The sequence below is a fragment of the Drosophila navojoa genome, chromosome 2 (assembly GCF_054131105.1).
Source record: "Drosophila navojoa isolate 15081-1374.11 chromosome 2, UAZ_NAV_1.0, whole genome shotgun sequence".
NCBI lineage: Eukaryota > Metazoa > Arthropoda > Insecta > Diptera > Drosophilidae > Drosophila > Drosophila navojoa.
In genome coordinates, this window is record NC_142890.1 from 801,952 (window position 1) to 817,270 (window position 15,319).

At 42.3% G+C, this 15,319-nt stretch overlaps 1 protein-coding gene across 3 annotated transcripts in view; it reads right to left on the reverse strand.

Annotated features, from left to right (window-relative positions):
- The window catches only part of rdx (BTB/POZ and MATH domain-containing protein rdx), a 52,489-nt gene that overhangs the window by 8,153 nt on the left and 29,017 nt on the right, over nucleotides 1–15,319 (reverse strand). Inside the window, exon 1 of one of the 3 annotated variants that reach the window (XM_089265723.1) lies at nucleotides 1,845–3,736. The exons of the other annotated variants lie outside the window; for them this stretch is intronic. Coding sequence (XP_089121849.1) covers nucleotides 1,845–3,319 — 1,475 coding nt within the window. The 5' untranslated portion in view covers nucleotides 3,320–3,736. Of the gene's footprint in view, nucleotides 1–1,844; nucleotides 3,737–15,319 lie in introns of those variants that run through there. 3 annotated transcript variants of the gene reach the window in all.

Consider the following 15,319-nt stretch of genomic DNA (forward strand, 5'->3'; position numbering starts at 1 on the left):
AAATATTTGTAGCAATGATTTTTATTGATTGGAGCAGACCAGAGCAGAGCAGAGTTCAAACAACTCGAAGCGAATCACTGAGCCACAGCGACGCCTTGGCAACATGTTGCTGCAGCAATCGATGTCTGCCGTTGTTAATTAATTTAATTTTTGAAAGTTTTGCAGTAGTTTTTTTACTTTTAAATAATTTATTAACTACATACATCTACTTATTTGATATTAAAATGAGAAAGTTGCTAGCTTTGGCTTTGGAAACGTTTTCTGATTCGAATTAATATTTTTATTTTTGGCCGAGGCCTAACAACTTGTTGCTGCAACATGTCACATGGGAATTGTATTTGGAAAGTGTTGAGAGAAGAGAGGATCAACAAATGCATACACCACTTGCATAAGCAGAAGCAAAAGCTCTAGACACATGTTGCTAGCGGTCAGAAGAATGAGTCAAGTCACGTCGGACCCTTGCCGCAGGCGCACTGAAGCAAACTTCCCGTTCCGTTTGCGCAGAGGGCGTGTAAAAAAAAACACACACACACACACACATAATTAAACCACAATTCAGTCATTTTGTTGTCCATTAACGAAAATCAAAGCGAAGACAATGCTCCGATATGCTGCTGAACGCAAATGACTCTGCAAGTCTTTCGTTAAGTCAGAGGGAGAGCCAGAGCGAGAGAGAACACATATCGAATTGAGTGCGAATGTGGGGAGAACAAAAAGCAGGAGCGTATGCAAGAGTGGGAGTGCGATAGGGATATATGTGTGTGTTTGTGTGTGCTGTCACTCTGCACCGCACCATTTCTCCCTCCCTCTGTCTCTGTCGCACTTGCACTCTTGTGCCATATGAATCACTTGAATAAAGGGAAATATAAATAACAAATCGCTATCGCCTGCTTCAGGGCCTATCGACCGATTTCGCTGGCGCGACAATTCCCAAGGCTAATTAAAAGCAACAAGTGCATAAAAAGCTAAAATAAAAACCCAATCAGCACTATTCTCAGACCCATTTCGATAAAAAAAAAGAACACATGTGTATGTGTAATGCCACTCAGACAGCTGTTTAGTGTTTCGGTTCTTTCACTTTTCTTTCCTTACAATTGCGATTGGCAACACTGGCAGCAGCTGCCTCAATCTTTTGCTCACGCTCAAGTCTCACTAAGGTCAAAACGTTAACCAATTAAAAGTGGGTTACGCCGAGGTTGCGAACCAAACTAGCACACACACAGAAGTGAACACGTATATGTACGTGTGTGTGTGTGTGTTAGAGTGCAAGTCATCGAAATTAACACAGCAAATAATGTTGGTAAATGCACTGACAATTTGTACAAACAAAATATTTTGTTTGCAGCTAGTCAAGGATGCACGCCACGAATTGCCAGTGTTGTATAAGTATGGTAAAAGCGTGCTAGAGCGAACAGACAGTCAAACTTATGCTTGAAGGTGCATTTTTTGATAAGTAATTTACTTTTGTTAATTTGAATTCTAACTATGAAACTTTCTTTGATTGTTAGTCATATAGAGTTTTTACTGTAGTTAATAGGAATTAAATTTTTATCTACAAGAACAATTTTTTATCAAATGGTTTTTATATAATATGCTATATATTATATTTTCATCGACATATGCAGTTATCGAAATATTTTTATAATATTATTTCATATTTTAGTATGATACACTATATTTATTTTATAGATTTATTGCTGTAGCTCAACAAAATTCAATTTTGATTTTAGCAAACAAACACTTGAAATTTAATGGAATTGAAACTTTGTTCCACTTCCATTTGATTCTCCCTCCCTCGGGTGTACACATACTTATGCACATGACTGTGTATGGAGTTTATTTACCTTTTATCACAGAAATTTGCAGCGGCGTTACAAAACTCCTTCGAATTGGGGCATTTAACTAATAATACTAGGCACAGTGGAGATTGTTGTTGTTGTTGCTGATTGTTGTTGCTGTTGTTGCTGTGATGATGATGATGATGATGTTGGTGGTGTTGTTGTTGCTGCTGGTGGTTGTGTTGTTGTTGGTGCTGGAGGTGATGCTGGCTGCTGTGGCTTTGATGTTGCTGCTGTGCAGGATGAGCGCAATTAAAATGCGGCTGCTGCTGCTGATAGTGCGATGAGGAGGGAGACGATGATGACGACGACGACGAAGAAGAAGAAGAAGAAGTGGAGCTATTGCTCGCTGAGGATGAGGCAGAGTTGTGGCTGCTGCTGCTGCTGCTGCTGTGTTGGTGATGTTGCTGCTGATTGAGATGCCGACGTATCGATTGATTAATGCGATTCGTAATTGAATTGGTCAAAGCGGAATGATGGCTATGCAGATGATGATGCGGCGACAGCGAGCTGGAGGAGGCGCTGCTGCTGCTGCTGCTGCTACTGCAGCTGGCGGTGGATGAAGTGGGGCCAAAGAGGCGGCTGGCAATGATGCTGTTGCTGCTACTGCTACTGCTACTGTTGCTGCTGCTGCTGCCGTTGCCGTTGCCGTTGTAGTGCCTGTTGCCGGCACAGGCGCTGCTGCAATTGTTGCTGGAGGAGGAGGAACTTTGTGCGCGCGTTAAAATGTTTTGTAAGTTGCTGTTGTTGCTGCTACTGCTGCTGCTCGTGCTGCTGCCACTGCTGTTGTTGTTGCTGAAAGCAGCCTGCAATATGCTGCTGGGTGTTGCCAAATGTTGCGCCAGTGTTGCTGTGCCACTTCTTGTTGCTGCCGCTGCTGCTGCTGCTGCTGCTGCTGCTGCAGTTGCTCCACTTTCGTAATTCAGGTGACCCAAATGTTGTTGCAAAACTGAAGTTGCTGCCGCTTGTTGCTGCGGGTGCTGCTGCTGTTGCTGCTGCTGTGGCGATGGTGGCGACGGCGGTGGCGGCGGCGTTGGCGTTGGCGTGCTCACAGCAACAGCGTGTGGGTGTTGCGGCAACGCCGATGCTGACGTTGACGTTGATGTCGACGTCGACGTCGATGCCTGCGTCGTCGTTAGCGACGATCTGCGCAGTAATACTGGAGGCGTTGATATCAATTGCTGCAAGCGGCTGCAGTTGTTGCTGCTGCTGCTCGCTGCTGGCGTCTCTGCCAATGCGCTGCTCAAAGCGCTGGCAGCGGCAACATTTTGCGTTCCACTTTGACAGCAACAATTATCACTTGAAATTTGTTGCTGCTGCTGTTGTTGCTGTTCTTGTAGTTGCTGTTGCTGTTGCTGCTGCTGCTGTTGTTGTTGTTGCTGCTGTTGCTGTTCCAAATTCACATCGACAACAAGATTTTCATTTTGATAGATTTCGTGCAGATTTCGCTTTTTTTTTATTTTTACATACGGCTCGTACATTTTATAATTGAAAATTTGCTCAATTATTGTTGTTGTTTTTCCTCTTTTTTTCTCTTGGTTTTTTGTTTTGCTTAATTTGCTTAGAAACTTGTTATGTATTCACATTTATTCGCACAAAAGCACAAAGCACATGTATCAAAATTAATTATTTAGATTTATCTAATTTTCGGGGGCTTTTTTTCAACCGTTCGCCGTTTAGATTACTTTAAATTTGTTTTCTAATTTAACGAAACTTTATTAATGCATATTTATTGCAACACTTTTTATTGAAACCCTGTTGTTGTTGCTGTAGCAGCTGCTAATTTGGCCGTCAACTGCTTTTATTTTATTTTACTTTACTTTTTTCTGTGTTTAGCGCACGCAATTGACAACGAACCACAACCGCTTCGCTTGAAAGTTTGCGGAGAACTGAACTCAGTGTAGCCAACTGAGCAACGGTTCGGGTGACTGCTGTCGACGTCGCTGCCTGCTGCTTGCTGCTCACTGCTCGCTGCTCGCTGCCTGCTGCTGCTGAGTGAGCGGAGCGGACTGTCCGATTTCAATGCTCGGTGAATTTTTGGTGTCGACGTTGACAGCGCTGCTCGCAACGTTTCATTTTTCGTTTCGTTTCACTATGTAACAAAATCGACGCTGCAGCAGTACGACGTACTGTGTCGAAATGTACACACACACACACACACACACACACACATGCGCACATATTTAGACTAGTCAGAGCACACACATAGCTACACCTACACTCTCCACGGTTAGTCAAGTGAGAGGCGTTGGTGGGGCGCTTTGTGTGAGGTCGATTAGCGTATGGGAAAGGAAGCAAAGTCGGCGGCGACACTGAAAAACCACTGAGCGCAACTGCGGAGAGAGTGCGCCAGCTATCGAGCGAGCAAACGAGCGTGCGAGAGGGCGAGAGCGAGAGCGAGAACGAGAGCTAGCTGAGGGCCAACGGCAGCTGATAATTGTATGTATTCAAGTGTGCGTGTGCGTGTGTGAGGCTGATGACGAGGGCGAGGCGAACGAGGCCATGGCATGATGATGGCTGATGGGACAGCCAGGCCAAGCTGGAGGTCCTTCCAGCAGCAGATAAGCCTTAATCATTTAGTCACAGAACCAGCAGCTCTTCAATTGAACCGCCGCGATGGCCTTGCTGCTGCCCGTTGCCGTTGCCATTGCTTTGTACTGCTGCTGCTGTTGCGGCTGGCTTATCGGCGCTTCCTACTTTACATCAAAGTGCGCGACGGCTTCAGCTTCGATTGCACATATCGTTTATGCTCTCTCTTCCCTGTGCCGCTCGTACGGTAACTCGCGTGACTTTGCTTCGGGGGTGTATGATGGCATTACGTTACGTTATGTTACATGACGTTATGCTATGTGTATACACTAAGGGAAAGAGCATATTTTTACACACCACGTTATTTGTTAATATTATTTTTATTATACTGTAATTGCAGCAAACCAAATAAAATTGAATTTTCAGCCTTAGTTTTCTGCAAGTGTATATATCTATGAATGTACATATGTATGTGTGTATATGTACGTATGTATGTACATAGGCATAGGTACATACTATGTATACGTAACTATGTATAAGCCCAGGGGCGTTGTCGGCAACGCATGTCACGTCGTTTGCAGCCGTCGTCGTCTTCTTCTTCTTCGTCTCAGTTTTCGTCTTCGTCTTCAGCCGTTGCCGTTGCCGTTGCCGTGGCCCACCCAAATAGAAACAGCCAGCCGGCTCATCACTAAACTCCACCATTCTCTCTCTTTCGCTGACTCGCCGCTCTCTCTTCGCATCGCTTTGCCCACTCAACACATTCGTTTCATTTATGGCGTGCAAATTAGCATCGGCCGCAGGGGCATCGTGTGTGGTTCGCATGTCCTTTAGCTCGGGCCACACATCAACTACAACTACAACGACAGCTACTGTATGTCGGCTTATGTGTTTGTGTGTGTATATGACTTTGTCTCTGTCTCTCTCAGTAGCGTCTGCCAATCTGTTGCCCATTAGTCGGGTCTGGGCATCATTTGAATGTGTGAAAATTTGACAGTTATGCGTCGTTTGCTTTGAAGTTGCAAAGGCCGAAAACTCGAAAGACGAAAGACGAACAGCGCTATGGCTATTGAAAGCTGGGCGAGAGTTGCGATTGCGTTGAGTTATCGATAGATGGGCGGGAGGCAGGAAAAGTCTTTAACGCTGACAGACTTCGACTCTGCCTCGGTCTCTGTCTCTGTCTCTGCCAATGAAATTGGCTAATTTCTGCTGTCGAGCAAATTAAATTAAGAAAGTCATTTTGCGCGTCTGTCTTTTCTCTAAGGTTCTTTCAATTAAAACATCTTTTTTTCACTTTGTTGTTTTTTTTTACATCTATACATAAATTAGATTCTCATCAGCGTACGAGCCATCACTTCCCACACAGCAAGCAAACGCGCCTTATTGGGCGAGAGCGACTCAAGTTCAGTTTGATTATTCATATACATACATTTATATGCTATATAATATTAAAGGCCATTCCACGTCCATTGGCCTTTGACCACTTCCTTCAATAGCGGAAATAACATAACTGGTTCACCTTTCGATGCGATTTGGTTTTCGTTTTGGTTTGCTGCTGAGCTAGCCCCGCCTCCACCGCCACCGCCACCTCCACTCCGCCTGCGCCACTGCCCGGCCCCTTCAATGCTTATCGATTATTAATATCGACTTTCACAAATGTGAAGAGCTAGCTTACAATTAATCGATTTTCTATAAGCTGTTAATAGAAATTCCTATCGCTCATCGTATGCATGTGAATGTGTGTGTGTGTGTGCAAAAGCGCATGCACATGATTTACTTGACACTAATTTCCATAAATAAAACAAAAAGTTCAATAAAAACACAACACCTCCCAGCCCACCCTACTGCCTCCTCGCTCTCTATCTCTCTCTATCCACGCTCTGTTAGCGCTTCAATGAATGGATGGCTCTCTGACAATAACCCAATTTTCACTAGCAACAAAGCAAAATACTCACACACACGCATGCACATCTGTGTACGTGTGCGTGTGCGTGTGTGTTGACCAAGGCAAGCAGCGACGCTGTCATCGACAGCGACCGCAACGTCATCTCATTCGAATTTGAATTCACATTCTCATTCTCATTCTGATTCACATTCTCATTCTCATGGCTCATGGCTCATCGTCAGCTGCTTCTTCTATGTTTGACAATATTTAAAAGCTAAACTGAAGTTTGAAGCTTTTGTAGCTGCGACGCGAGCAGTGCGTGGGCAGCGATGCCACCGCCGCCGCCGCCGCCAGCACTACTGAAAGTGTTAATTGATTTTATTGGCTACGAGCGCTGCTTAACTGCGCTGCTGATCGATGCGTCTTAAAATAAACTCGCACGCATGTGGAACGAGTTGGACAGGCTTCAAATCCACACAGCCGCTAAGTGTGTAAGCGGAGAGAGCGAGTTGGCGAGAGAGAGAGAGAGGGGGAGTGTGAGAGGGGGCAGACAGACAAATGGAGTTGTAAGCGCGTCCAAATACATTCACACATTGCGAGAGAGCGCTGCCCAAACGCCGTGGGATAACTTAACTTCCGCACTCGTGCCGAGGAATGGAGTGAAACTTTGAGTTTTTTTTTTCGCTATTTTGTTTTTTCTTTTCGTAATCACTTTGCTCACAACAGCAACAGAAAGAGCAACAGCAATTGCCGTTTCGGTTGCAACTTTTTACTTTGGGTTTTTTTTTTGTGTGTGTGTTTCGGTCTCGCTCGTTTCGTTTCTATTAATTTACATTTGAAATTTTTCATAATCTTTTGTGGCTGATCCATGTAACGAAATGAGTGAGATTGGAGCGTGCGCTATTTTCCGCATTTCACACACACAAACACACATTTATGTATATATGTATGTATGCTTGTATGTATGTGTATAAATATTTGTGTCGATTTGTTGTCGTCATCAATTGACCAAAATTTCAAACTTTCGAACAAAGATTTCGAATTACGATTTTTCGATTTCCATTTACCTTTTAGCATACGCATAAAATTTAGTAATGTTTTTTTTTTTTCACTTCTTTTTTCTTTTGTTCATCTGTCACGCGCCCATTGAAACTAGTTCAGCGATAATTCATAGAGTTTATTTATTATTTTGATTCGATGTTTTTACCGCTTCCTCTTCTTCTTCATTTCTTTACTTTATTTTATTTTATTCCATTTTTCCCTGCTGTTGGTGTTTCTTTCTTTTTTTTTTCTGGTTTTTAGTTTTCGTAACCAGGTTTTAGGCTGACCAAAGTGAGGGAAAAGTGTCGAAAAAATGCGTGTCGAGTCTCGACTTGGCCTTGGTTTATTATGGTTTATGCTGCTTTCGTCGATTATACAATAATATCCGACGCGACCCAATGGAAATAACTCGCTCGCGAACGAGCTCGTCTCTTTTATTGAACACCCTTGCGAGTGGCGGGTATGATAGACTTCCCATACAATATGTTTGTGTATATATAAACAGTCTTACGTGTTTTAGGTTTGCCTGCCAGCGTACGTAAGCATACGTCGAATAGGTCGCATACTTCGTAACGTTGCAGTACGTTTCTTTCGCTGGCCTACTTCATCTTATCTTATACGTAATGTGTTACTAGTTATACGTAATGTGAACTATTAAGCTTCTCTATATCACCTGTTGTATGCCTTACGTTACAGTTACGTTGAACTTTCTTGTACCTTCTTACGTTTTTCTTGCATATATTTGTTTACTTCAATATATCATTAAGCCATTTCCTGCTCCTATTCTATGACAATCCAATCTCTTCTATAGAATCTATAGAATTTCGTGTTTTGTTTGTCCGACTGCAAAATTTTACAGCTCGAGCTGATAATAATTTGTCAAAGCGAGTCCTAAGCCAGGTTTTGCCACCTGATCTTATCACTCATTTGGCCATCGAAAGGGAACACCCACGAATGGACCGTAAGATGTCAAAACAACAATCATTAATTTGATTGTCCTCTGGCTCAGGTCACTGGGTGGGCAAAAAGGACATTGAAGGACATTTGATGACTGCTAAAGACAAGGCAGAAGGAGAAGAAGAAGAAGACAATGCAGCATCCATTCAAAGCGTGTGCAACTAAACAAATGCAATTGCCTAAGGCTTCACCCGCTGGCAGACGCTAACCACAAAGTAGGGATTCCTTCTCTGCTTCCTCCTCTGCTTCTTCACGTAGGACAATGGCCGCAGGGCTGGTAATAGACTTCCCACGGCGTTTGTTTACGCTCATTAAACGTAAAAAGGTGCCACTGGCAAGGCAGCTGATGCTCTGGCACCTGTAAATGGATTGCAGCGTGTGTGGTCCCCGTATATGGTCTTCTACTTCTTACATACACTGAGAGATATGAGAGGTACTTCTGATTTTAAAATCAGATATGATTCAAAGCTAATGTAAAACAGAAATTTAGATTTCGACATTTTTGATATGTTCCCCTTTTCACTATTCATTCAATAAGCAGAAATAGTTACATAAAAAAAAAAACAAATTTAAAACTATTTTATTTATTTATTAGTTGATTTTATTGCTAGTAATATTTTTTACTCTCTTCTCATTCAAAAAGCTTAATAATATTTGAATTTAGAAATCAATACGCATACAAATTTCTCCAAGTGTTCCTCTTCTCTTTTCTAACAATTACGACTCAATGGCAAATAATTCAATCTACGCTCTTTTGCTCTTTTGACGACTCCTCGGCCGGCGTGATGGATGTGCGAGAGAGCTGGAGCAACATGCAAAGAATACAGACAGACAAACACACACACACTCGCACATAGACTTTGTAGTTGTGGCTAGGCTAATTTGAAGAGCGTGCGTGTGTGAGTGTGTGCGAGTGGCTTTGCGTGTGGCCCAGGCGCAGCAAAACGAACGGGCGGGCGGGCTTGGGCAGGTAGCAGCGAGATGGCGAGATGGCCAGATGAGCTGCGGCGTAGGATACGTTTGTGCAGCAGACCGAAAAGGAAACCCCTTCCCAGTTTATAATACATCTTTTTGTTTCTTTAATAATTTAAATAAAGAAAAAAAATACGAAATGCCACCAAAGTTGTGCGGTTCTTCATATATGTATGTGTGTGTGTCAAGCGCAGACGCAGAGCCTAAACAATCACAAGCACACACACACACACATGCATACATGTGTGCAAGCATGTACACATACACGCGCACTCACAGAGTCATGAGAGTCGACCTCGGCCTCGGCGCTGCCAGCAGAGCGATGAGTGGAGGAGCCACACACGAATTTGTGTTTTTCTTCTTCTTTTTTACTTACTTTTCGAACAACAGCGTTGGTGGCCGACGTGCGGCGATGCGACGCGACGCCGCTGCTGTTGACGCTAAGCATAAGGAAGAATAGCAAGAAGAAACAGAAGTTGCGGCAACAGTAGAACATTTCAAGAGAGCCGACTGCGCACTTCATTGGCTTTCTTTCGAAGTGCTCCACACGAATCGAAAGTGTCTAGCAGAGAGAAAGGGTATATTAGAACAATTTTAATCAATTGCTGGATTATAAGAGCGATTGAGTGGGACGAAGTGCAATCTGATATATGAAAGTGACATTCATTTTTATACAGCTTTGCGAGTGCAGGGTATTACTGAGTCGTTAGAGCATAACTAGCACACTTTTACCCATTGTTGTGCTCATTTTTATTGCCTTTGCTTTGTCAGGGCTTAATTGTTTTTCGGTTGTCATCGTTTGTTTGGCTCTACCCCCGTCTTCCGATCCCTCTCTCAGTTCACTTCCCACCGCATCCTTAGTTTAATGTGATTTTAATTTCATTTTCTTGGCACGACCTTTGGGTAGGTCATAAAAATAAAACGCCATCTATTGGTTGTTTATGGCTTCTTATCTGTTAATTAGTTGAATATCTAATAGCTACAGGTTGTTCTGGTTAATGCTGAGGCTTAAACATGATTAAGGTGGGACTTAAGAATGTTTAGTAAACGAGTGAGCGTCTAATGGAGGGAGGGCTTATTAATCAGATTATAAATCACATGACGTAAGGGAAAAGTGAAGTAATTGCGTCTGCTTAGGTAGGGTATTTGCTCTATTAATGCGTGTATGTACATATGTACTATGAACACAACTGTACCTTGATTTAAGTACTTCATTTAATGCTCCCAAAGGGTGACAGTTTCATGGTGGGCTCTAAACTTAAAGGTAAACTTTCAAAATGAGCCGCTAATCAGTTAGAGATCGAAATAAGCATACATACATAGATACACATACATACATATACATATACATATATATACGTTAAAACCTCGAAACTGAACAGACAAACAAACGCACAAAGAAACCCAGCGTCAAGGCCCAGTTAAGAGACAACAAACAAACAGACAAACAAAGTTTGGATATTCGAGAGTTGGCCCCAAAAAACTTGGACCAAATGAAGACAAATTGTTAATAAACATAAATGTCTTATAATGCAAGAGTGAAAACTTTGCGCGCTCAAAATAAATTCAAAAGTCGAATTACATCAAAAAGACAGAAAAGAAGAAAAAAAAAAAAAGCCAACGCAGACAGATGAACATTAAAATAAACAGCAGCAGCAGCAGGCGTCTGTTACGTACAAATCGTAACGTAGTTATCACTCTTATACCGACTCTTATACAGTGTGCGTGTGTGTGTGTGTAATTAAGCGAAATTAGGGCGGCCCAAAAGGCGCACGCCAAACAAGATGGGGAAGCGCAACAGTCGAAAACTCATTAAACACCACTTTTTTCAAATACCCTGTAAGTTAGAGTTACATATGTGTGGGATATATTTACATCTTTGAAGAACACTGAGAATTCAAGTAGCCAGCAGTTAGAGCAAAACTAAATTAACTATACGAAATACAAGAAATATGTATTAATGGAATTTATCAACAAAAATATATTTGGATATACTAAATATACATATATGCATTTATATTATAGATATATTAAACAGTTAAATAACATAACTCAAGTCAGTATGACGTTAAATTCACCACTTCAGATTTTACAGGATATTTGAAAGTCGGCTACCTCCATAGGCGCCTCGTTCTCAATTGCTGAAGTTACAGTTTTTAAAGTTTTTTTTTTTTTTGCTTTGCTGTTGAGTGAGCTATGCATATGCATGTGTGTGTGTCGGTATGTGTGTGTAATACGCATACGAAAAAGAAAGCCGCAAAACGCTGGCAAATTTTAGGAGTTCAATCAGCAGCGCCAACTAAACCAAGTCGACGAGTTGCTGTTGTTGTTGCTGCTGTTGCTGTTGCTGTTGCTTCGTTTCGCTTATTACGTCGCCGCCTGCCTGAGCCGGCGAGGCTTGTGGCGCGCAGTCGTGCCCCCTTTTTTTTGGCCATGTGACGATGCCGCCGCCACCGCCGCTGCTGCTGCTGCTGTTGCCGACGTCGCTGCCGCCGTTAACGCTTGCACAAAAACGTGTCGCGCTTGTTATGTAATCGTTCACAGCGAGGCGGCGAGGCACAGTTAGCGACGTCGACAGCGACGCCGACTGCTGACGCTGGCTACGGTTTGTCATTTGGCTCTAGACGTTTTCTTTTATTTATTTCTTTATTTATTCATTTTTTGTTGTTGTTGCTTGAGTATGCCAAATTTCGGTGTTGCCAAAAAGCAGTTACCAAAAAATAAAAAAAAAATATATATATGCCGTATGCAACTGCTGCAGCAGCCGCAGCCGTGGAAACTGTGGGCGCTGCAATTCGTTTACGTTTGCGTTTACGTTACTCTCGCTCTGTCTCTCCCTCTCTCTCTCTCTCACTCACTCGACGTCTTTCTGCTGCTGCCGCTCTATTGCTGAGCTGCGCTTGTTTATAATTTGCTGCGCTTTTTAAGCGCTTTGGCATGAAAAAGAGGTGAAACTAATTTTTTTTTGTGTGTTTGGTATTTGTTGGGGAGTGTGTGGCAGCTAGACGTGTTGCTGTTGTTGTTGTTGTTGCTGGTGGTGTGGAAATCCCTCGGTGTGTGTTTATGTAATACATATTTCGTCTTGGATTTTTTTTGGTGCCTAGGCTGCAGCTAGTGGGCGCTGCCATATGTATGTACATACATAAGTACATATGTGTGTGTATGTATTCATGTGTGCATAAATGTCACTCAGCTGCAGCTTTAGCTTCCATTGGAAACAATTCCAGTTCAATCCTTGGCAATTAAGCTTAGATTGGATTGCACAATGACAACAATTGAAAAAATTAGAAAGGCTGCAAATTTTGTTTCTCCTCTATTTTTTTTTTTTTGGGAGATCAAAATGAAAACAAAGGCAGAGGCAGCAGCAACAGCGTCTGCTTGTGGCTTTAGTTGTTGTTGTTGGCGTGAAAGGTGAAAGGTGTAGATAATCGGCAATAGCAGCAAAAGCAACAACAACAGCAAAGAGAGTTTGACTCATGTGAGAGCAATAAGTGAGTGAAAGAGAGAGAGACAGCGCGATTGCTGTGCAAGCCTGCGCGCATGTGTGTGTGTGTGTGTGTGTTTGTCTTATATGAGAGCTGGTGAATCTATGTATGTATGTGTTCAGCTCATGTGAGAGTTGTGCATGCTTCGCCTGTGTATGTGTGTGTGTGTGTGTGTGCACAATACAAAAATCGCGGGTGGTTTCATTTTGTCTTTTGTTTTAATACAAATCTCAACTCGACAAATTTTGCAACTCTCTTTTTCGGGGTGTTACGAATTCAAGTGAAATCGTCCCGTAAAACGTAAAAGGTAAAAAGTGCATGATTTTTTTTACTCTTGATATTTTTTCATCATGTATTTCTGTTTGTTTTTTTCTTGTTTTTGTTTTTGGGTGTTTGTTTTGGATCGCGCATAGTTCCGGCATTGTTTGGATTTGCCCAGCCAGCTGGATATGCAGGCGAGACTTAAATTGATTGGCCAAAACAAAAAACGAAAGGAAATTGAATTTCAAATGGACTGCAGATGAGAGATGAATTAAGTTGGGCAAGGGTAAGCGGGAGAGGCAGGGGATGGGCTGGGCATAATGAAAGTAACTGTTGTTGTTGCTGCTTTCATTCATTTGCAATATACAGCTATAATTAACAACTGTTCTACCAGTGCATGGCAACTGGAATGTCAACTGCTATACACAGTGGATATTAATAAATAACAAGTGTTCTAATAAATATGCATGAAATGCCAACTGTTATACATTAACTGTTATATGCGCAAAATCTAAGTGCTACATAGACTACAGTACCTGGTATGCCAACTGTTATAATCTCATATCATATTATATAAACAGTAACTGTAGAGCCAACTGTTATACAGAATATCTAAATGTAAAGATGTCATACTCGATGTAAGTTTAGAAAAACACAAAACATATGCTTTTAAGCACCCAGTGTTAAGCATGAAACTGAACTGTTATATCTCATCTGTTATACTGTTATACTGTTATACACATAATACGTAATGTGTAATATAATGAGCTATAGCACATTTACACTTATGTTTATAAGGACTATAAATGCATAGCGTAAAACTGTTATACAAGCAAGATAAATGTTATACGTGAAGCACCCACAATAGATAATTCATTGTTGGCAAAGAAAAGCATGAATATATGATTTAAAGAGTCATGGAACTGATAGTTCCACCCCCAACTCCAGCCCCTTGCCCCCGCCTTGCGTGTGTGTGTGCGCCGCCTCTGGCATTGCCATTACCTTTCCAATTCCCCCATTAGGCCCAACAACTGGCAAACAAAATGGAAATGAACTTTGAATTCAAATTTTTTGACTTTGACTTGTGACGGGCATCAAAAAGGTGGGGACCGGGGAGACGGGGGGCAGCTGGACAAAAAGTGCTCATTGTTTTGCATAAGTTGAATGGAAGAGAAAAGACTTGAAAACATGAAAAAGAAAAAAGCAGATCACCTTTCGTTTTTCACGCTGCTGAGAAAGTCATTAAGTGAATGAATGCTCCCCCCATGCCACAAATTAGAGTTCAAATTAAGTGATTATTATTATCTCCTCCAGCGCTCCGACGATGGCCACTCACTCGACTCCGATTCCGAGTTCGACTCCGAATTGGATTTTCCATTTTTCACTGCTCTGATTTCGACTTCGCTCCGAGATTTCTAACACAACTTCAACCTTACAGAGCTCCGACTTGTGGTGTTAACTCAGAATAACTCTTCGACTTTGAGCATACTCCAATGATGCTAAAGAGCTCACTTTAGAGCTCAAATTTGACTCCGTTTTAGTCTCCATTTATTTTTCTAGTCCGACGCGGACTCCGACTTTTGATTTCTCCATTCGCCCATTCCGCATTCGACTCCGAAATTTCAGCTGCAACTCCAATTCCAGACCCACCCCCAGATCTTTAACTGTTCTACATTATACTTATATGCATTTGTGATAGATATAGCCGTAGACATACTTTTTAGACACTTTCAAATTTGGATTGCACAATGCAAAACGCTTCAGAAAAATCATTTTTCACGTCAATTGGAAGCAGTTGCAAAAGTTGTTAAGCAAAAGCCCAAAACGACAATTTGCGTTCAACTTTCCACAGACACCGCAGCTGTGGTTGCAGTCGGCGTCGGCAGCGACGGCTGTTATGTCATAGCCAGCAACGACGTCGCGACACCGGGAGCTGCGATTTCCCTCAAGTGAAACTGTGCAGCAACTTTTTGAAATTTGTTGTATTTTGTTGTTGTTGTTGTTGTTTTTGGAAAGCCGCGACGCTTCATGAAGCTGACTGTGCCGCTGCTGCTGCTGCTGCTGCAGAGCGTAGGCCTCAAACACCAACAACAACAACGGGAGCAACAGCTACAACAATAGCAACAACAGCAACAACAATAACAATGAAACGAAATCGAAAGTCTGCGCATCCGCAATTAAAACAAAAACTTTTGACCGCGTCTAAAAACGCCCGCAAAACGCGTGTTTTTTTTTATTTTATTCGTTGTTTCTCTTTGACCTCATTTGAAGCGCAGCCGTTTGACAATAGATGGCGCTAGCAGCAACTCGAATAACTGACCCGGCTCAATGAGCCAAAGCGTTTTAAAACGCGC